The 23,670-nt window shown below is 43.7% G+C and overlaps 1 protein-coding gene across 3 annotated transcripts; it reads left to right on the top strand.

Moving 5' to 3' along the window:
- The first annotated feature begins 1,206 nt into the window (after positions 1 to 1,206).
- On the top strand, positions 1,207 to 22,659 carry LOC306697246 (far upstream element-binding protein 3-like). 3 transcript variants are annotated; one of them, XM_079161036.1, is made up of 18 exons: positions 1,207 to 1,353; positions 5,966 to 6,074; positions 6,459 to 6,489; positions 6,828 to 6,877; positions 8,884 to 8,955; positions 9,543 to 9,600; positions 9,701 to 9,863; positions 9,948 to 10,046; positions 10,796 to 10,897; positions 11,017 to 11,119; positions 11,558 to 11,658; positions 11,766 to 11,904; positions 15,183 to 15,343; positions 15,913 to 15,983; positions 16,160 to 16,245; positions 16,489 to 16,560; positions 18,657 to 18,757; positions 19,125 to 22,659. In XM_079161036.1, exons 1-18 carry the CDS (start codon positions 1,261 to 1,263, stop codon positions 19,143 to 19,145), a joined length of 1,632 nt encoding a protein of 543 aa, XP_079017162.1. In that variant the 5' UTR covers positions 1,207 to 1,260; the 3' UTR covers positions 19,146 to 22,659. The 3 variants fall into 3 exon arrangements, with proteins under 3 accessions (XP_079017162.1, XP_079017161.1, XP_079017160.1); XM_079161035.1 differs by having other exon boundaries at positions 6,456 to 6,489; XM_079161034.1 differs by having other exon boundaries at positions 6,456 to 6,489; positions 11,002 to 11,119.
- Positions 22,660 to 23,670: the final 1,011 nt, after the last annotated feature.

Genomic DNA, 23,670 nt, shown 5'->3' with positions numbered 1-23,670 from the left:
TTGAGTTAAGTATCTTTAGTTAGGTTGAGTTAAGTTAGGTATCTTTAGTTAGGTTGAGTTAAGTTAAGTATCTTTAGTTAGGTTAATTCATTTTAACTTCCATCTTTTAAACAATGTCACAGTTCGTGTTCAGCTCTTCTTCAGATGAAGCAGTTCAGCAAACTATTCTTCCTTTTCTACATCTCAGATTTCTGGGTTTTCAGCAGCATTTGTGATTTAATACTTCTGTATTTTTTTGTGATTTCAGCTGAAAGCATTCACACATTTTCTGCAGGAAATGGATTTTTTAAAGTATATTTTTGAAGTCCTTGTTCCTCTTTTTTCTCTGTTGTTCGTATCTGAGCCTAGCAATTAAGAAATTTATGTTTATTTATATATTTCTAGATACACTTTAATATTATATTATATATACATATATCATGTATATGTTTGTATTATTTTATATAATATTTCATGTTTTAATATTTATTTTGATCAATTTAAATTATATTGTATCACGTTATATGTATTCTCTGTGAGATTCTTTATGTTCTTTAATGTGTGTTCACTAAAAATAAAATCTTCTTCTTCTTCTATTCTCAATTTTCTTCTTCTTCTTCTCAAAGTTCACTCCGCTCTCCACCTGTTGGAGCTGGTCGAAGCACGTGACTGAATGCGGAAGCGGAAACAGTGGAAAGCGAGTTGCCAACAGCTGAGCAAGAGAGCAGAGATCCTCTATGAAGATGAGGAGGAGCCAGTCTATCGTTAAAAACAAACACGGTCCAAGGAAACTATCGCCTGATATTACGTAGAGGGACTTAAATGTGTATATATACATATATATATATATATACATATATATATATATATATATATATATATATATATATATATATATATATATATATGCATATATATATACATATGTTTCTGAGAAGATGAATGTGATAAATGTGGGCGTTGTTAAAACATTAACATATGTTATTGAATATTAAACAAGCATGTACAATTTGATTACCTATAATACTCCTTCCTCACAAAAAATAATTGATTAATAAATCATTTTAATCTGATTTCCACAAAGTGTCTCGTTTCTGACCCGTGTAACGTGACCAGAGATCTACTTCCTTCTGGTCTCAGTGAAGGGAAAAGAAAACCCTACGGAGTGGGACCTCTCTCGCGCTCTAAACCGCTCTCTGACGTCAGCCTCAGCACAGTTAGCGGCCAAGCGCTAATCCGGCTAACAGCTAACACAGCTAACTAGCTATAGCAAGTGGCGCTATGATGGCGGAGCTGGTGCAGGGACAGGCCTCGATGAACCAGCCGGGGCTGAAGTCAGACGGCCTGGCCGACGTGTTACAGAGGGCCCGGCAGGTAACCACAGCACCGGGGCTCCGCACACGACCGCTCACGGCTCGGTTAGACCGAGACAAAGCACTTTTATTCGGATTTAGCCCCGTGTTTGTTTCCGCTGCGCTAACTCCTAACTTATGCGCTCCGTCAACCGCTCACACACACACACACACACACACACACACACACATATATATACATGCTAGCATGCTAACTAGCTAAGAAAGCAGTTCAGGAGGAGACGGACTTTGTGGCCGGTTTCTGGACACTTTATCCGGGCTGACACGGTCCGGGAGTTAGTTTAGGGGGAGTTTGTGGAGCTGTCAGTGGGGGGGGGGGGGGGGGGGTGAGGAGTGTGTGGGGTGGGGGGGGGGGCAGAAGTTTGGACACACGTGTCACTGAGGCACGAGACAACCTGTTGAGACAGAAACACGGTGGAAAACTACGAGTCCACTAAAGTCTCTACGTCGCTTTAACGAGACTCAAACGGTAGCTGCACGCGGGTGTTCTCGCGCGCGTGTGCACGCGGTGTTCTCTTTCCAACATGGAGTCCTTAAGAGGCTGTTTACTGTAAGTTGGTTATAAACTAGGCTGGAGTTATGCAACGGCCTCACAGACCATATACAGCAGGGTGGAGGTGTGTCTGCAGCCTATAGAGAGACAGACAGGTAGTCAGCAGTGTGTGGGTGGGGTTACTGTGTGACAGACAGGTAGACAGACAGACAGTGTGTGTGTGTGGGGTTACTGTGTGACAGACAGGTAGACAGACAGACAGTGTGTGTGTGTGGGGTTACTGTGTGACAGACAGACAGACAGTGTGTGTGTGTGTGTGTGTGGGGGGGGGGGGTTACTGTGTGACAGACAGGTAGTCAGACAGACAGTGTGTCGCCGACAGACAGACAGACAGACAGGCAGGCTGAACTACAGGTACAAGTGAGGCAGGACTACGATCCAGGAAGTCCAATTTGATTGACAGGTCTGTGATCATGTGACAGTTTACACCCGTTGATCCTCACAGTGACAGAATGTTATCATTCATTTTTCTGCAGAGAGGTTTATGTAATACTTAACGATCAGTAGTTTCATCTGTCACGATAAATGGTAGAAATACGTCGTTTACGATCCTAAATAACCGTGTGTGGGTGTGGGTGTGGGTGCGGGTGTGGGTGTGGGTGCGGGTGCGTGCGTGTGGTTGCGTGCGTGTGATTGGTCGGATGGTTGTGACGGTTCTATTGATGACTTTCTGTCTGATGGTTCAGGTAGAAATCAGTGTTAGTTCAGTACAGAGTGGAGTCCGGGAGGGGGGGGGGGGCGTGGTTAGCTTAGCATAAAGACTGGAGGCAGAGGGAAACTGCTAGCCTCCTCTGAATGATGACCGACTCAGTGAAACTTGTTTCTGTCACGGATCAATCGACGTGTTAAACTACGGTTTATATGGAGCTTCTGACGGCGGCCATGTTGGAAATCAGGTCACTGAGCAGATGGTGGAGAGAAATATATATATATATATATATATACATACATACATACATACATACATACATACATACATACATACATACATACATACATACATACATACATACAGTTTTAAATACTTCATTTATTGTAATTTAATCATCTTTTCATGTATTTTAAAACTCTGGTTATTTTCTTTTCTTTACCTCACGGTGACCCATCACCTGTGCTTTTATTTTGAAACTTAAATGAAATGTAAATTAATATACAAATGTTAATTAGATGCTAATCTGTATGAGACATAAATAAAATAATATTATTGTTATAATAATCATCTTTTTATATTGTTCACTTTATATAATATTAAGCATCTCATTAATTTGTCGTCAGTGATAATTATACGATTTAACGTCATTGACTAATATCTTTCTTTTTAAATGTCTAATCGTTACCACTGGTTATTGATCACTGGTTGTGGGCGGGGCCTAACGTCTGTGAGAACATATATATATATATATATATATATATATATATATATATATATATATATATACTCTGAACTTTTATTTTGAAAAATTAACATTTGATTCACAATAAAGAACAATAGAAACAGCTGAAATTAACACAAACTGTCATTGATTAATAAGAAAATGTCTCGTAGACGTACTAATCGTCTGTTTTAGTGAGAAAACGGTGTTGACTTCTGTAATTATATATACAAATCTAACATTTAAACTCAGGTTTGAGTTTAGTCTTTGTACTTTGGGATTTTTCAGGAATTATTGATTTGTATTCCAACTTTTTATTCATGATTTCACCTTCACATTTGTGTTTAACTTAATGTTATTGCTGCTTTACTTTGAAAGGAATCTTTTAATCTTAACGAGACTTCCTGGTTGGACAGATTACATCATTTTATATTATAAAGATGGATAAGTGATAGCTAAAACAAAGGGGCTAGCTAAAGCTACATACTAGCCCTTTATGACTAATAGCATAGCAGACAGTAGGAGAATCACAGGTGTTATAACATTAACTAGCTCAGTGTTTATTCGTGCGTCCCTTTAAACCACAAAAGTGTGAAATCAGGAACATTAGCAGAACTCTGACTCATTTATTTATTTAAATGTATTATTTCCAGCTGTGATTTTCTTGCTGACAGATGTTAAAATGTCTGTTTGTTAATCCACAGGAAAATATCTGGCTTTTGTGGGCAAAAACTAGCATTTAGCTACAACATGAATCTTAGCCATAGAAATGAGGAGGATCATGGGAATTGTAGTTGTTCAAGGCTGTTTTTTTAGGGAGTATTTAATATTGATTATCTGCTGATTCAGAGTCCAGTCTGATTATCGTTAACATCACAGTGTAAATAAAGTTTAACGTTAACATCACTGTAAATAAAGTTTAACGTTAACATCACTGTAAATAAAGTTTAACGTTAACATCACTGTAAATAAAGTTTAACGTTAACATCACAGTGTAAATAAAGTTTAACGTTAACATCAGTGTAAATAAAGTTTAACGTTAACATCAGTGTAAATAAAGTTTAACGTTAACATCAGTGTAAATAAAGTTTAACGTTAACATCACAGTGTAAATAAAGTTTAACGTTAACATCACAGTGTAAATAAAGTTTAACGTTAACATCACAGTGTAAATAAAGTTTAACGTTAACATCACAGTGTAAATAAAGTTTAACGTTAACATCAGTGTAAATAAAGTTTAACGTTAACATCACAGTGTAAATAAAGTTTAACGTTCACATCACAGTGTAAATAAAGTTTAACGTTAACATCACAGTGTAAATAAAGTTTAACGTTAACATCACAGTGTAAATAAAGTTTAACGTTAACATCACAGTGTAAATAAAGTTTAACGTTAACATCACAGTGTAAATAAAGTTTAACGTTAACATCACAGTGTAAATAAAGTTTAACGTTAACATCACAGTGTAAATAAAGTTTAACGTTAACATCAGTGTAAATAAAGTTTAACGTTAACATCACAGTGTAAATAAAGTTTAACGTTAACATCACAGTGTAAATAAAGTTTAACGTTAACATCACAGTGTAAATAAAGTTTAACGTTAACATCAGTGTAAATAAAGTTTAACGTTAACATCAGTGTAAATAAAGTTTAACGTTAACATCACAGTGTAAATAAAGTTTCACTGACTCAGTAGAACTTGTGTTTCTAGTCTCTGATCTCTGATCATGTTTCATTGTCAACAACCAATCAGAGGAGAGCTAGTAACGTTAGCAGCACCGCTAACGGCTAACCAACGAGGTTCACTTCAGTGACATCATGATGCCTTCAGGCTCTGCTCAGTGAACATGAGTACTGGCTGAAGCTACATTATAACGTCATCATGATGTGTTCACATGTAGTCTGTAAAATGTAGTTTTGGTGATAAACTTAGAGGTGTGTGTGTGTGTGTGTGTGCGCCGTGAATGAGTGTTGTTGACTCAGTGAACATATTTGTGGCTTTTGAGTGAATAACTTGATAACTGTCCTTCAGAATAAAAGCGCTGATCTCTGTCAGAGACATTGATGTTGTTGCAGCTGAGCTTCAGTTTGTAACTAAAAGTAAAGATGACATGAAGGAAGATAAAGACGTCTTAACAACGCCATCACACTGTGAACGTCACTCTTTAGTTACCTGGATGTAACTCCAGTTCTATGAATGTTTGTTGCTCAACGTCGCGTCTCAAAGTAAAAGTATGAAGCAGCAAACATAGTGATCATAAACAACCAGAAACCAGCCTCCGGTTCATTAAAGTGAAGTCACAGCTTCATGTGTTAAAGCTGCATTCTCTCTAGTGTCCACCAGGGGGCGGCGACTCTGGTTGTATAGAAGTCTATGAGAAAATGACTCTACTTCTCTCTTGATTTATTACCTCAGTAAACATTGTAAACATGAGTTTATGGTCTCAATCTCTAGTTTCAAGTCTTCTTCAATACAGCATGATGTTCATTTAGTAAATGATGGTCCATTTAGAGTCACACAGTCTAAATAGACAGGTCATCAGGTCTCCTCTTCGGGATGAAATGCCGAACTTAAGGCTTGAAAACGTCCAAAAACCAAATAGAGATGTCGCAATGACCATTTTTCTAAACAGTCTGTGGTTCCAACACAATTGTCAAGTGAAATGTGTTCCTGTCTGTCCATCAGATGGTGGGTAAGATGGGCGGAGAAGCCATGTCTCACCTCAACAGCTCCTCAGGAAGTGTGGAGCCCTCGCTGTACTACGCCGGACAGAAACGACCAGGAGAGGACGGAGGTGAGGGAATCAGTTCATGAGAGACAGACAGGAAGTCAGGCAGTACTGAGAGACAGACAGGAAGTCAGGCAGTACTGAGAGACAGACAGGAAGTCAGGCAGTACTGAGAGACAGACAGGAAGTCAGGCAGTACTGAGAGACAGACAGGAAGTCAGGCAGTACTGAGAGACAGACAGGAAGTCAGGCAGTACTGAGAGACAGACAGGAAGTCAGGCAGTACTGAGAGACAGACAGGAAGTCAGGCAGTACTGAGAGACAGACAGGAAGTCTTCTCGTTTCTTCTTCTTCTGTGATACAGAAACCTGTCAGTTTTGGTCATCAGGTCTTTTCTTCAGGACAACATAACGTCCTTCATGTCTAATCTGTGTCTCTGTCTCTCAGTAGGTAACCAGCTAGCAGCCATGGGCCATCAAAGGTACGATCAACAGAACGTATTGATCTCACACACACACACACACACACACACAGCAGGGTGATAATGACACACACATAATGAGGCGTGTTCAGCATCATATTCCTGTTTGCTAATAGACACCAGTGTTGGGCTGTAACGGTAGATAAGTGTTTATAGATCTATTCTGCGACAGTCGCCATCAACATAATCACTTATTGACACACACTCTGTGTGACCAGGATGTTAATGTGTGTGTGTGTGTGTGTGTGTGTGTGTGTGTGTGTGTGTGTGTGTGTGTGTGTGTGTGTGTGTGTGTGTGTGTGTGTGTGTGTGTGTGTGTGTGTGTGTGTGTATTGCAGCAGGGTAATCACAGAGGATTACAAGGTCCCCGACAGGATGGTCGGCTTCAGTGAGTATGACCTCCGACCTTTCACTGCTTCCTGCTGGTCGTCCAATCAGAGTCCAGCTGATCTGAAGTCTGGACCAACAGTTCATCTTCATTCTTTAGCATTTTAATCCCCTTTTTTTGTTTAATCCAAAACCTGACATAGAACGTTCTACCCGTTCTAACAGTCTTCACCTGTAACCTCACCTTGGACTGATTACCTGAGGAAGAACCTCCAGCCTGAGCTAAAGCTATTCTAGAACCTTTAACCAGAGCTAAAACCTTTTCACTTAATATCTACAATCTGCCGTAGAACCTAGAACCTGACATCTGTCAGCTGTGTTTAACTCTCATTAGAACCTTGCACCTGAGCTCGAACATTTTTCCTCAACTGATCTAGAAAATGTTTACTTCAAGTGGAACATTTGTATCTTCTCAGCTGACCTGAAACCTTAGCTAGAACCTTTTTATATTCTGACCTAGAACCTTTTCTCTTGACCTACATCCTTTAAGCTAAACCAGAACCCTTTTCACCTAAATCTGAATTGTTTGCACCGTACCTGGAACCTTCCGTCTGACTCTCAAAGTTGAAGCATACCTAGAACCCTCGACTTCACTTAGACCCTTTTTTACTTGAGGTAGAAGCTTTCACACCACTTCCAAATCAGCCAGAATCTTAAAACGAGAATGTTTTCAGAAGAGATTAAATCTTCCTCTTACAACTGTTCCACATGACCTAGACTACTTTAACTTAGCTAGAACCTTCTTCTTGACTTTTCAGTTTATCTAGAACCTCTTTGTACCTGACCTAGAATATTTTCCTCTGAGCTACAAAACCTACTATCTTCATACCGACTAAAAGCCTTCCTACAAACCTAGAACCTGTTCCTCTAAACTAGAATCTTTCAGCTGATCGTATACATGACCTAGAACATTAACCTGAACTATAACCTTTGTATCCTGACATAGAACATTTAATCTGAGCTGGAACCTTTTTATCCTGACATAGAACCTTTAATCTGAGCTGGAACCTTTAATTTGAATCGGAACCTTTTTATCCTGACATAGAACCTTTAACCTGAACCAGAACCTTTTTATCCTGATCTAGAACCTTTAAACCAACCATAGACCTTTTAAGCAGACCTATATCTTTTACTTGAGCTAGAACTTCTCCTCTGACCCTAAACGCTTCCAGTTTAGCCAGAACCTTTATCCTGACCCAGAACCATTATCCTGACCAGAACCTTTATCCTGACCCAGAACCATTATCCTGACCAGAACCTTTATCCTGACCAGAACCTTTATCCTGACCAGAACCTTTATCCTGACCCAGAACCATTATCCTGACCAGAACCTTTATCCTGACCCAGAACCTTTATCCTGACCAGGACCTTTATCCTGACCCAGAACCTTTATCCTGACCCAGAACCTTTATCCTGACCCAGAACCTTTATCCTGACCCAGAACCATTATCCTGACCAGAACCATTATCCTGACCCAGAACCATTATCCTGACCCAGAACCATTATCCTGACCAGAACCATTATCCTGACCCAGAACCATTATCCTGACCCAGAACCATTATCCTGACCAGAACCATTATCCTGACCCAGAACCATTATCCTGACCCAGAACCATTATCCTGACCAGAACCTTTATCCTGACCCAGAACCTTTATCCTGACCCAGAACCTTTATCCTGACCCAGAACCTTTATCCTGACCCAGAACCATTATCCTGACCAGAACCATTATCCTGACCCAGAACCATTATCCTGACCCTGAACCATTATCCTGACCAGAACCATTATCCTGACCCAGAACCATTATCCTGACCCAGAACCATTATCCTGACCAGAACCATTATCCTGACCCAGAACCATTATCCTGACCAGAACCTTTATCCTGACCCAGAACCATTATCCTGACCAGAACCTTTATCCTGACCCAGAACCTTTATCCTGACCCAGAACCTTTATCCTGACCTGATAATGAGATGTTGACATAACGTTTCTTTGCTCTCGTGCTCCAGTCATTGGAAGAGGAGGTGAGCAGATCACCAGGATCCAGTTGGAGTCTGGCTGTAAGATCCAGATTGCTGCTGGTGAGTCTGATTTATCGACGTACTTCTCCAAAGTTCTCTTTGTAGACGTTTGTTATTCTGATTAAGCATTGATGACACTTCTGCTCCTCGAATCTTCACAAACAGCCGGTTCATCTAAAGTATTGTTTAAAAACTCTTACGGCCTTTACAAACCGGAGGAGTGACAAATACGCAACACGAACATATGTGAATATGTAGCATCAGAATACCGTTTTAGGTAAATACTCAAGAGTTCCCACCCGAGTAAACGCGTACAGTGTTTATGTCTGGGGCTTTTATTGTGAAAGGTAAGAGCTGATCAAGAAGCCCCCCTGTTGTTGCACACTGTCATGTATGTTTTTAATATGTCCAACAAACAAGATCAACAATTTAACAAATTAATCACAAGAAGAAAGCCTCCGGAGTGTGAAGGCCTTTAGGAGTAGTTCAAGTTTAACCGACCAGCTGTTTGTGTTGGAGATGGACAACAGGCAGCATGGAAATGTGTGTGTGTGTGTGTGTGTGTGTGTGTGTGTGTGTGTGTGTGTGTGTGTGTGTGTGTGTGTGTGTGTGTGTGTGTGTGTGTGTGTGTGTGCGTGTGTGCTCAGACAGCGGAGGTCTGATGGAGCGGCCATGTTCCCTGACTGGAACTCCAGAGAGCATCGAGTGAGTTTCTAAACATCCACCTTCACCTCCTCTAATGACATCACCTGCTCACCTCCACCTGCTGCTCACCTCCTCTGTCTGTCTGTCTGTCTGTCTCCAGGCAGGCCAAGCGTCTGCTGATCCAGATTGTGGATCGCTGCAGAAACGGTCCGGGTTTCCACGGCGAAGGTGAAGGCGGAGCCTCTGTGCAGGAGATGCTGATCCCAGCCAGTAAGGTGGGGCTGGTGATTGGCCGAGGAGGAGACACCATCAAACAGCTGCAGGTAAAAACATGATTGGCCGTTTTGTCACTCCACAAACATCTCTTTAAACGTCTCTGACTGCATGCTGCTGTTGTTGTGCGTCAGGAGCGAGCGGGGGTGAAGATGATGATGATCCAGGACGGTCCGATGCCGACAGGAGCCGACAAACCTCTCCGCATCTCTGGAGACCCGTACAAAGTGCAGGTAAAGAACACACGTCTGAGTTTTAAATATGAGAAGAACAAATAGTACAAACAGAAACAGTTTGAGATGTTGGATGAAGAGATACGGGCTCCTACTGTGGTCCAGGTACACATATCTCTTAACAAAAACTGTATCAGCTGCTAACGCTAACCTCTGAGCCACAAAACCTACACTCTATACCGACTACATGCCTTCCTACGCACCTAGAACCTGTTCCACTCAGATAGAATCTTCCATCCGACCGTATACATGACCTAGAACCTTCAATCTGAGCTGGAACCTTTTTATCCTGACATAGAACCTTCAATCTGAGCTGGAACCGTTATATCCTGACCTAGAACCTTTAATCTGACCTAGAACCTTTTTATCCTGACATAGAACCTTCAATCTGAGCTGGAACCGTTATATCCTGACCTAGAACCTTTAATCTGACCTAGAACCTTTTTATCCTGACATAGAACCTTCAATCTGAGCTGGAACCGTTATATCCTGACCTAGAACCTTTAATCTGACCTAGAACCTTTTTATCCTGACATAGAACCTTTTAATTTGAATCAGAACCTTTTTATCCTGACGTAGAACCTTTAATCTAAACCTACAGTAATACAAACCCTAAAACAGAGTAAAGCGATCACATCAGGACTGCAGTGGAGATAAGTCATGTGACTGTATAGAAATATCCTGATGAAGTTCAGAACTGACGTGAGCTAAAGTATTTTAAACGTCTGACTGTTTACTTCGTGTCTCAGGCAGCGAGGGAGTTGGTGTTGGAGGTGATCAGGGAGAAGGACGGAGATTTCAGGTCAGGACGCAACGACTTCAGCGCCCGCCTGGGAGGAGCCAGCCTGGACGTATGACACGCACAAACAAACACACACTGTTAGCATTTTGTTAGCATCTAGCATGTTTGAGCGTCCGTTTCGAACCACTACTTAAAAGGTACATTCATGTCTAGTCCGTCTCTCTGCAGGTTCCGGTTCCCAGGTTTGCTGTTGGCATCGTGATTGGCAGGAACGGAGAAATGATCAAGAAGATCCAGAATGATGCCGGAGTCCGAATCCAGTTTAAAGCAGGTCTGTTCACACCACAAAATCCAGTTCAAATTAGTCGGTTTTACATCAGTGTAATCCTGTTCAATCTGGTCTATTTACACCTGAAAATCCAGTTCAAACTGGTCTGTTAACATCAGTATAATCCAGGTCTGTTAACATCAGTATAATCCAGGTCAAACGTAGTCTCATTATACCAGGATAAACGAGATTAAACTAGCTTGTTTACACCAACGTAATTCAGATTAGACTGGTCTATTGATACCAGTATAATACTCTTTAGAATTTGCCTTCCAACACCAGTAAAATCCAGTTTAGAGTGTGTGTTTACACAGGTAATCCAGGTTAAAATCATTATAATCCAGTCCATGTAATCCAGTTTAGTCTGTCTACACCGGTATAATTCAGATTAAACCAGTCTCTTAATGGAGTTATGATGGAGCCGCTCTGCGTCTCCTCTAGATGATGGCATCAGTCCAGAGCGTGTGGCCATGGTGATGGGTCAGCCAGACCGCTGTCAGCATGCTGTCCACCTCATCAACGAGCTCATCCAGACCGCACAGGTAACACACTCTCTCACACACTCTCACACACACACTCGCACACGGGTAGACTGGTCTACACTGAACTGTGACGATGTCCTCGGTGCTCTCTTCACTCTGTTTCGTAGGAGCGTGATGGTTTTGGCTCGGCCCTGCGGAGCGGCAGAGTCAGAGGTCGTGGTGATTGGACTATGGGCTCCCCTGGTCCGCTACAGGAAGTGACCTACACCATCCCTGCTGACAAGTGTGGCCTGGTCATCGGCAAAGGTAGAAGAAGAAATCTGTTTGAATCTCGCCAGCATGATGATGATGTAAACACAAAGGCCAACATGTTTACTCAAACGATTTTTTGGTTCTGATCCAATTACTTTAAATATTTTAGTATTCTGCCGATACAAATCCAATAATATACTTATCTACACCGCGACATTTACACGAGCTACGTGATCCAAATACTGAAGGTTTGAGTTCAGAAACATGAAGTTCATCATCTTAAATAACTGATATATGATCTGTTACGACAAACATGTCTGAACTAACCACAGACACTCAATCGGTGAAGGAACGCTGTAAAGGAACGCTGTGGGGGGGGGCGGTGAAGGAACGCTGTGGGGGGGGCGGTGAAGGAACGATGTGGGGGGGGGCGGTGAAGGAACGCTGTGGGGGGGGGGCGGTGAAGGAACGCTGTGGGGGGGGGGCGGTGAAGGAACGCTGTGGGGGGGGCGGTGAAGGAACGCTGTGGGGGGGGGGCGGTGAAGGAACGCTGTGGGGGGGGGGCGGTGAAGGAACGCTGTGGGGGGGGCGGTGAAGGAACGATGTGGGGGGGGGGGCGGTGAAGGAACGCTGTGGGGGGGGGCGGTGAAGGAACGATGTGGGGGGGGGGCGGTGAAGGAACGCTGTGGGGGGGGGGCGGTGAAGGAACGCTGTGGGGGGGGGGGCGGTGAAGGAACGCTGTGGGGGGGGGGCGGTGAAGGAACGCTGTGGGGGGGGGCGGTGAAGGAACGATGTGGGGGGGGGGCGGTGAAGGAACGCTGTGGGGGGGGCGGTGAAGGAACGATGTGGGGGGGGGGGGCCGGTGAAGGAACGATGTGGGGGGGGGCGGTGAAGGAACGATGTGGGGGGGGGCGGTGAAGGAACGATGTGGGGGGGGCCGGTGAAGGAACGATGTGGGGGGGGGGGGGTGAAGGAACGCTGTGGGGGGGGGGCGGTGAAGGAACGCTGTGGGGGGGGGGCGGTGAAGGAACGCTGTGGGGGGGGCGGTGAAGGAACGATGTGGGGGGGGGGCGGTGAAGGAACGATGTGGGGGGGGGGGCCGGTGAAGGAACGATGTGGGGGGGGGGCGGTGAAGGAACGATGTGGGGGGGGGCGGTGAAGGAACGATGTGGGGGGGGGGGCCGGTGAAGGAACGATGTGGGGGGGGGCGGTGAAGGAACGATGTGGGGGGGGGGGGGTGAAGGAACGCTGTGGGGGGGGGGCGGTGAAGGAACGCTGTGGGGGGGGCGGTGAAGGAACGATGTGGGGGGGGGGGCCGGTGAAGGAACGATGTGGGGGGGGGGCGGTGAAGGAACGATGTGGGGGGGGGGCGGTGAAGGAACGATGTGGGGGGGGGGGGGTGAAGGAACGCTGTGGGGGGGGCGGTGAAGGAACGATGTGGGGGGGGGCGGTGAAGGAACGCTGTGGGGGGGGGCGGTGAAGGAACGCTGTGGGGGGGGGGGCGGTGAAGGAACGCTGTGGGGGGGGGGCGGTGAAGGAACGCTGGGGGGGGGGGGCGGTGAAGGAACGATGTGGGGGGGGGCGGTGAAGGAACGCTGTGGGGGGGGGCGGTGAAGGAACGCTGTGGGGGGGGGGCGGTGAAGGAACGCTGTGGGGGGGGGCGGTGAAGGAACGATGTGGGGGGGGGGGCGGTGAAGGAACGATGTGGGGGGGGGGGCGGTGAAGGAACGCTGTGGGGGGGGCGGTGAAGATCTGTTAAGATACCCATCCATTAAATTATGCCTGCATCATTCAGCATCTGTACTTGTACATTTTTCTAATATTACAAATACATTGAAGGCAGGAAGTGCTTTTGGAATCAGTCGGTGAGATATAAACATATAAACACTTCGTGGTTTATGGTTCAACCAGCTGAACACATGTACTGAAGGAAACGGCTCACTGACAGCAGCACACAAGCTTCTACATTAATAATAATTAATAATAATTTAGAATGTTTTTGGCGTACGTGCATTTCCTCCTTTTGAACGTACGTAAACATCTAGTGTGGATCCTACGCTCTGTTTCATAACTGAGTTCAAATATCAGCAGTGAGTCCATTCAAGCTGAACACATTGAGAGCATTGCCTGCTTTCATTTGTTCTGATTGAAATATTTCTAAAATCTGAAGCCTGGCAGGAGCTCCATCAGCCCCACTCGACCTCTATTTAGTGTGTGTGTGTGTGTGTGTGTGTGTGTGTGTGTGTGTGTGTGTGTGTGTGTGTGTGTGTGTGTGTGTGTGTGTGTGTGTGTGTGTGGAGGTCAAGAGGGTCGAGCAGCAGCTTCCAAAATAAAAGCATCAGGAAAAAAAGAAATGTCAAGCACTCGATGTTTAGACACCATATGGTCTGTTTGTGTGTCTGGTGTTCTATTGTTAGTCAGGACTCATGAATGTCCTAACGTCTACACACACACACACACACACACACCTTTTTAAACCTGTCAGTATATTAAAGGGTTTTAATTTACTGACATCAGATTCAAATAAACTAAAATGTATTTTAAATAGAAACAATATTAAGTAGTAAGATGATAATATAAATATATGATTTTTGTGTATTTATAATATGTTAGAAATAATAATGATAATAATGATTGAGTCATGTTAAGTCCTGAGTATGGACTCATGGTCTCTACAATGGTCGTATGGAAGTGAAGTCATAAAAACAGAATGAATGTCAGAAGAAGTCTGAACAATATGTAGATTTATTCACTCGCCTCATAAAAGCTCCATCAATGGCTCCTCATTAGGTTAACAAAGAGTTAATGACCTCAGCATATGCTGCTGACCTGGAGGAGGAGGAGGAGGAGGAGGAGGAGGAGGAGGAGGAGGAGGAGGAGGAGGAGGAGGAGGAGGGAGAGAGGATGGAGAAAAGGGAGGGAGAGGAGGGAGAGGAGGGAGAAGGAGGCTACATTTGAATGTTTTAGCGTCTAGTTTTCAGTGAACAGGTGGAAGCTTCGTTCATAACGTTTGTTTGTTGCGTGTCTGTGCACAGTGGTGTATTGTTGTGTATCTGTTGTGGTGTATTGTTGTGGTGTATTGTTGTGTATCTGTTGTGGTGTATTGTTGTGGTGTATTGTTGTGTATCTGTTGTGGTGTATTGTTTATTGTTGTGGTGTATTGTTGTGTATCTGTTGTGGTGTATCTGTTGTGGTGTATTGTTGTGTATCTGTTGTGGTGTATTGTTGTGTATCTGTTGTGGTGTATTGTTGTGTATCTGTTGTGGTGTATTGTTGAATTCGAGACGTTTCTCATTCAGTGTTGTGTGAGCATCACCTCTCTGTGTCTCCAGGTGGAGAAACCATTAAGAGTATTAACCAGCAGTCTGGAGCTCACGTGGAGCTGCAGAGGAACCCCCCCCCCTCCACCGACCCAAACACCCGGGTCTTCACCATCAGAGGAACCGCCCAGCAGATGGACCTGGCCCGCCAGCTCATAGACGACAAGATCGGGGTACGCGAAACGAACGCACCTCCGTACGACGACACTTAGACCGTAGAACAATAATCCAGGTTTATCATCCTCACAGTCTGACTTCAGTCTGACTTCTATTAATGAGGTCAGAGATGCTTTTATTGTCTTTCAGGAGATTTAAATTAGTCGTGCTCTGAATTATTGTTGCATGTCGAAAAATACACTAAATAAATAAAATACACTGGCAAACGTATTATTCTCAAAAACAACTTTAAATGCAAAACTCCACTCAATTTAAGAAATGAAGGTCTCTGAGGTTTACATGATGCTGTGTACATTTAAGGTGGACTGTTGAGATGTTGAGATGTTGTTGTGTACATTTAAGGTGGACTGTTGAGATGCTGTGTAGATTTAAGGTGGACTGTTGTGTAGATTTAAGGTGGACTGTTGAGATGTTGTGTAGATTTAAGGTGGACTGTTGATGTGTAGATTTAAGGTGGACTGTTGATGTGTAGATTTAAGGTGGACTGTTGTGTAGATTTAAGGTGGACTGTTGATGTGTAGATTTAAGGTGGACTGTTGTAACAGAATGTGTCTCTGGTCTTCAGGGCTCAGGGATCATGAGTAACGGAGGTTTTGGATTCAGTCCCTTCACTCAGGGTCCTGCTACACACCAGAAGTAAGAACCTCCGTCTATCTGATCCACTTCAGTTTGTCACAGTGTGATGATGATGATGATGAAGATGAAGTATTAAGTGTGTGTGTGTGTGTGTGTGTGTGTGTGTGTGTGTGTGTGTGTGTGTGTGTGTGTGTGTGTGTGTGTGTGTGTGTGTGTGTGTGTGTGTGTGTGTGCAGCTGTGGCAGTGGTCAGACCTTCCTGACTGGCGTTTGGGGAAACACCTACCAGACCAGCTGGCAGAACCCTGGACAACAAGACCCTGGTAACACACACACACACACACACACACACACACACACACACACACATCGTGAGACAGAAGAAGTAGAAATAAAAACATTTGGAACTATATGTTTGTCTCTGAACGTCCAGTAGTCCTACCAGGCCGCCAGGAAACAGTTGATGGTGTGAAACCATGGTGACCAGTGTTATTATGGGATGTGTTCCTTCATGAACATGAGTCACCGTGGTGGTTTTCAGACTCACCGTCTGTTTGTGTCTGTAGGTCAACAGAACCAACCTCAGAGCCTGATGGCCGACTACAGTAAGGCCTGGGAGGACTACTACAAGAAGCAGAGTACGACCTGTCTGTCTGTCCTCCGTCTGTCTGTCCTACGTCTGTCTGAACCTACGTCTGTCTGTCCTACGTCTGTCTGTCCTACGTCTGTCTGTCCTACGTCTGTCTGTCCTACGTCTGTCTGTCCTACGTCTGTCTGAACCTACGTCTGTCTGTCCTACGTCTGTCTGTCCTACGTCTGTCTGAACCTACGTCTGTCTGTCTGAACCTACGTCTGTCTGTCCTACGTCTGTCTGTCCTACGTCTGTCTGTCCTACGTCTGTCTGAACCTACGTCTGTCTGAACCTACGTCTGTCTGAACCTACGTCTGTCTGTCCTCCGTCTGTCTGTCCTACGTCTGTCTGAACCTCCGTCTGTCTGTCTGAACCTCCGTCTGTCTGTCTGAACCTACGTCTGTCTGAACCTACGTCTGTCTGTCCTCCGTCTGTCTGTCCTACGTCTGTCTGAACCTACGTCCGTCTGTCTGAACCTACGTCTGTCTGAACCTCCGTCTGTCTGTCTGAACCTCCGTCTGTCTGTCCTACGTCTGTCTGAACCTACGTCTGTCTGTCTGAACCTACGTCTGTCTGTCTGAACCTACGTCTGTTTGTCTGTCTGTCTCTGGCCGTCCCTCCAGTTACTGAACAGAGTAAATGATGTAAGACAGAACATAGAGACAGACATGTGTCCCTCAGGAGGAGGTGACCAAACTAGGCTGAAAGAGAGAAACTATTGGACCGACGTTCATCATGTGACTCAAACACAAAGACAGAGTCCTGATGAGTCCTGTTGATGATGTTCACACTAACAAAGAGATCAAACCAGCAGAGACGTGATGTGTGTCCCTGTGTGCGTGTGTCCTCATGTCCCTGTGTGTGTGTGTGTGTGTCCTCATGTCCCTGTGTGCGTGTGTCCTCATGTCCCTGTGTGTGTGTGTGTCCTCATGTCCCTGTGTGCGTGTGTCCTCATGTCCCTGTGTGTGTGTGTCCTCATGTCCCTGTGTGTGTGTGTGTGTGTGTGTGTGTGTCCTCATGTCCCTGTGTGTGTGTGTGTGTGTGTGTGTGTGTGTCCTCATGTCCCTGTGTGTGTGTGTGTGTGTGTGTGTGTGTGTCCTCATGTCCCTGTGTGTGTGTGTGTGTGTGTGTGTGTGTGTGTGTGTGTGTGTGTGTGTCCTCATGTCCCTGTGTGTGTGTGTGTGTGTGTGTGTGTGTGTGTGTCCTCATGTCCCTGTGTGTGTGTGTGTGTGTGTGTGTGTGTCCTCATGTCCCTGTGTGTGTGTGTGTGTGTGTCCTCATGTCCCTGTGTGCGTGTGTCCTAATGTCTGTGTGTGTCCTCATGTCCCTGTGTGTGTGTGTGTGTGTGTGTGTGTGTGTGTGTCCTCATGTCCCTGTGTGTGTGTGTGTGTCCTCATGTCCCTGTGTGTGTGTGTGTGTGTGTGTGTGTGTGTGTGTCCTCATGTCCCTGTGTGTGTCTGTGTGTCCTGGTGTGTGTCCTGGTGTGTGTCTGTGTGTGTGTGTGTGTCTGTGTGTGTCCTGATGTCCCTGTGTGTGTGTGTGTCTGTGTGTGTCTGTGTGTCCTGGTGTGTGTCCTGGTGTGTGTCTGTGTGTGTGTGTGTGTCTGTGTGTGTCCTGATGTCCCTGTGTGTGTGTGTGTCTGTGTGTGTCCTGATGTCCGTGTGTGTGTGTGTCCTGATGTCCGTGTGTGTGTGTGTGTGTGTCCTCATGTCCCTGTGTGTGTCTGTGTGTCCTGGTGTGTGTCCTGGTGTGTGTGTCTGTGTGTGTCTGTGTGTGTCCTGATGTCCGTGTGTGTGTGTGTGTGTGTGTGTGTGTGTGTGTGTGTGTCCTGATGTCCGTGTGTGTGTGTGTGTGTGTGTGTGTGTCCTGATGTCCGTGTGTGTGTGTGTGTGTGTGTGTGTGTGTGTGTGTGTCCTGATGTCCTGAAGTCCCTGTGTGTGTGTGTGTGTGTGTGTGTGTGTGTGTCTGTGTGTGTCCTGATGTCCCTGTGTGTGTCCTGATGTCCTGATGTCCCTGTGTGTGTCCTGATGTCCCTGTGTGTGTCCTGATGTCCTGATGTCCCTGTGTGTGTCCTGATGTCCTGATGTCCCTGTGTGTCCTCAGGTCAGTCTTCTCAGCAGAGTTCTGTCCCAGACTACACTGCAGCTATAGCAGAATACTACAGACAGCAGCAGCCGTACCTGTGGAACGCCGCCCAGATACAGGTAACACACAGCACGCTCACCTGGTCTCACCTGGTCTCTAGCTGGACCAGGTTCTGGTCTGCAGTATTACTTTAGAATGTTCTGCTGGTCCAGAATCCATCAGGGGGGATTTCAAACACAATCTTTAAAGAAAAAAACATTCAAATATAGAAACATTTCAGACGTTAAACATAATGGAACAAAGAAACAAGAATATATATATTATTATATTTATATATATTTTTTTCTTCCAGTGAAATTGGGCGTAATTCTGTTATTGTTACCATAAATATATTCGTAATCAATACGTTTAATAATGTTTGACGTATTTCTTCTACACGACACATAAACCTTTCGTTCGACTCCACGGCTGCAACAACGTCTAAAGCAGAACGACGAAGAACAATGATGTCATTTCCTGTCTCTTCAGGATCACTAGAGGCCCCTCCCCTCACTAGAGGCCCCTCCCCTCACCAGGTGAAGGCCTTGGACGGTCGTCGACGGCAACCGAATCGGGGTTTCCTAGCAACGCTCTGCCGCTTCCTCCTTTTGTAGAGAAAAACAAATTTACGGATTAACTGAAACAAATCACGAACTCTTTTCTTTTCTGTTTTTTTAACTTACAAAGTTGATATTTTGTCGGGCAGGTTTTCTGGGACTAGCCTCGGGTCTCCACGGACCTGCTTTCTCTTTTTGTTTTATTTTTATCAAACTTGAACTTAAAAGATGTATCAGTGTGGCTTTGAACAAAAAAACATCCAGTATAATCTATATTTTGTCTAGTTTTATTTTCCAATAAGAAAACGGTATGAGGCTTAGCAGTCTTGAGTAAGAAAATCAGATATTATTATTATTATTATTTTTGTTTATGATAATGTTTTAAAAGCATGCGTCAGATTGTGTGTTGACTCTCAGTTATTATGTTGTTGTTTTTTTGGCATAGAAATATTTTTAATAGCGTCAGATGGAAATTTAATGTTTTACCGTCGGAGACAAAAAAACTGTTTTTGTACTAAATTTGTGGTCGCTGGGTCTGTTTGTTCTCGGTCTAATTTTACCTGTTCAAGTCGCCATCTTGGAGGTGCAATGACGCGTTTATTGTTTTCTTTTGTTGGTTTGATGATAGTTCTTATTCCTGTATCTCTATAGTGACTCTTTAGTTTTTATGATGTAATGATGAATAAATGATTTATATTGCGTTGTCTAAAGCCAGATCTCTCTGTGGTCGAACAGTTTGTGTCTCCAGCCGACGCCGCGTTTCCTCCACGACTCAAGTTTCATTACAAAGAAAAGGGGAAAATTACTTTAAACATTATTGTTGTTGTAACTTAGTTCTGCGTTTGTACTTTTGCCGATTTTGTTTTGTAGAAGAAGTGTCGGTAGCTGAACAATGAAGTTATCGATTCTATTAGCGATGTATTGCGCTAAACTGGCACGTTGGCTAAACGTAGCAAGTTTGCAAAAAAAGATTTGTGCGTTACCTCAACTGTGTCAGCGGAACGAATGTGGTGGTCGAACTGTTTGTTTGCTGTGTTTTATTAGCCGACTGTTTAACTGAGACGATGTGTTGCCTGAACAATAACTGTTTGTGTTAGCTGTATGCGTTAGCTTAGCGGAGTGAGTTAGCTTTTAGTGAACATGCGTGTTACCATTTTTGTTTTTTTGGGAGGTATTGTGAATTTCTCCTATTTGATAAAAAAATATAATAATCAGAACTGTCAACAAACCAGTGAAAAAAACTGTCTCCAAAGAAGCTTCACTGGCATTAACGTCTAATTACAACCCAACAAACACGAATATCATCCTCTCTGCTGCTCTTTGCCTGCTAACTAACAATGTGGAACAATTAACAATAGTGAATTTAGGCTTAATATCCATTTATCTTTTATAACTACACGGCTAGCTAAGGAAGCGACATCTTTCAGTAATATGTTGGCGTTCCAAAATTATCCCCGATTCTCCCGACATGACGCCAATGTAGCATTCAAATGTTTGTTTACGTTAGCTTAGCCGTGTGATTTAGCTTTTACTGAACATGTGTGTTGCACGTTTTTTGTAAGTTAAATTAAAGTGGACGCCGTTACGGTTTTCTGTGGTGTGTCAACAGAGTTAGCTTAACGTGCGCTAACGTGACGTTGCTACGCTCACGACTTCTAGTGAATAGTTGGTGAGAATGGAAACTTTCACGTCAGCCTCCCCGTTGTAACTTCACATCAGATATTGATGAATTTCTCCCATTTTGATAAAGAATCCAGAACTGTCAGCAAACCAGTGAAAAGAAATGTGTTCAAAGAAGCTTCACTGACATTAACATCTGAATAAAACTCAAACACAAATATCATCCACGCTGCTGCTTAAAAACAAGCTTAACATCTGAATTTAGCTGCTAACAAACTGTCATAACAATGTGAAACGATTCCAAATAGCTACTTTAGGCTTAATATCCATTTATCCTTTAGAACTACACGGCTAGTTAAGGGAGCGACATCTTTCAGTAATGTGTCAGCGTTACAAAATTATCCCAGATTCTCTCGACATCCGAATATTCGTTAGCTAAACGTGTGTTAGCTGAGCGGTATGTGTGTTAGCTATAGCTTGTGTGTCTGTTAAGGCCGGATTATGTTTCTCGAACATTCACGTTCTTCATTTCGAATACGTTTGAAACACAAACATTGACGTATTTTTCACGTCCCAGCAGGATTCGTGATCTACCCGTTAGCTTGTTTTAACGTGCATTTTCGATTTTTGACTTTACATTTTCTCCCTCCTTTGCATTAATTCAGACGTTTGTGTTCCTTCGTAGACGTGATTCCAGCCTTCGCTGTGTGTGTGTTAGCATTGTGTGTGTATTTTTGTGCGTTAGCCGAGCGTTGTGCGTTAGCTAGCTGTTAGCGTGTCGGACCACAGAGAGATTTGTCTTGCTTTGAGGGAGATCTGGCGTCTGTTGAATATTGAATCAGTGGTTCTGCTTCTTGTATGTGTGATGATGACGATGATGATGATGATGATAATAATAATAATGACGACGATAATAATGAGTTCTCCTGTTCAGGGGGGTCTATTTAAATCTCTTTATCCGTTTTTTGAGTATTCAGTTTGTCGATAAGATAATATGGTTTGTGTAAATTTCCACTTTCTGGCGGGTGCTCTCCAGTTAAAAATGTACTTTGTTATCCTGTTAAAAATGATATTGTTTAATTCACATGTTTGTGTCTAACCGATTTTGCAAAGAGAAGCTGAGTATGTGTTATTTTCTCAAGACTGCTAGGCTAACTGTCTCTCTCTTGTCCGTCTGTCTCCGTCCGTCCGGACGTCGTCACGCTTTAAAAAGTTGCTGGGATTTGTGATTTTTGTTTTGTTTTGTTTTTCCCCAACACGTCTGTAATCGGACCATTTGATTACGTGAATGATCCCGCAGCTCGTTAGCGTGGCGGCTCCCGAGACGAGGAGAGCTGTAGTGGAAAAAAATAATTAAAAAAGCACTGGAGTGGACGGTGGCTTGGTGTCTAGATTAAGTCTGGTTTTTGCTAGATTAGATCTGACTGTGGACGGTGGTTTGGTGTCCAGCCTGCCCAGTTCAAGGTCCCCCCATCGGGTCTAAACCAGTAACCTACTGGTCACACCAAGCCCCACCCCAAATGTCTCCGAACCAGGACAGGACACAACGCCACCCGCCCACTCCGGTTTAGATCTTCCTAGTCCCGAGCCCTCGTCCTGAAGGGGTGACGGGGAGCCATTTTTTGGTTTCTGTTGTTTTTCTAACGGACAGACGTCCTAACTGTAACCTGCAGATTTTTCTATTAGATTCTATTGACCGATAAAGAGTTGTGTATGAACCCGAGCCACGAGACTGTCGGTGGAAGAGGAAGATGATGATGTTGATGATTAACATGAGGGCTAATAAACCGGCTCATTCTTTCTGACTCACTGACTGTTTCTTTTTGTGGAGATGAAACATGAACTGAATTAATAGAAACTGTCGTGGGATTTGGTGAAAATGATCAAAAACGTCCTGGAAAACGTTTTGTGGTCTGTCGTCTCTCAAATCGTGTTTATGTTTAGTTAGTTTAAGGTCACTAGATTAATCCGGACGTCAGTAAATCAGGTTTAAACTAGATTAAGTCTGGCTTTAGCTAGATTCAGTCTGGCTTTAGCTAGATTAAGTCTGGCTTTAGCTAGATTCAGTCTGGCTTTAGCTAGATTCAGTCTGGCTTTAGCTAGATGAAGTCTGGTTTAAACTAGATGAAGTCTGGCTTTTGCTAGATGAAGTCTGGCTTTAGCTAGATGAAGTCTGGTTTAAACTAGATGAAGTCTGGTTTAAACTAGATGAAGTCTGGCTTTTGCTAAATTAAGTCTGTTTTTGTTATATTTCCAAAGATTATCATGTTACGTCTGGTTTGTTTAATATGAACAGAGCCATCCTGGAAGTCCCCCGCTCTTCCACTCTTAATGCTAAGCTATGCTAACCAGCTGTCGCTGTAGCCTCATATTTATTGGACATATGAGTAAAGCAAACGTTCCCCTAAATGTCATTTTTGATTTAAAACACTTTTCTGTAAATACGTCGACTAATATCGTCAAACTTTGGTGAATTTAGTGAATCAGTGTCGTTCTGAGCCTTTAGTTATTGATTCATTTAAATTGTGATCGAGCTCTTCTGTTGGAGTATAAACGGGACTCATTCATATATAAAACCATTAAATATCAACATTTGATCAATAAAGAGCTTTTTTGTCTTTTTACCAAATCTAATTTGTTTCACGTAAACAATCAGTATTTGTGCATCGTCCATATTTACAAAAATCATAAAGGTCATACTGATAACAGCTTTTAATAAACTCTGAACACTTGTCTTTTTCAATAAAACTTTATTGAATGGAAAGATGAACAAACTGATGAACAGAGGAATTAAGAAAGACTCATGTTAGTGTGTT

The sequence above is a fragment of the Pholis gunnellus genome (genome assembly GCF_910591455.1).
Source record: "Pholis gunnellus genome assembly, chromosome: 6".
Taxonomy (NCBI): domain Eukaryota; kingdom Metazoa; phylum Chordata; class Actinopteri; order Perciformes; family Pholidae; genus Pholis; species Pholis gunnellus.
Note: the sequence above shows the minus strand (reverse complement) of the source record. Positions and strands in the feature narration are given on the sequence as shown.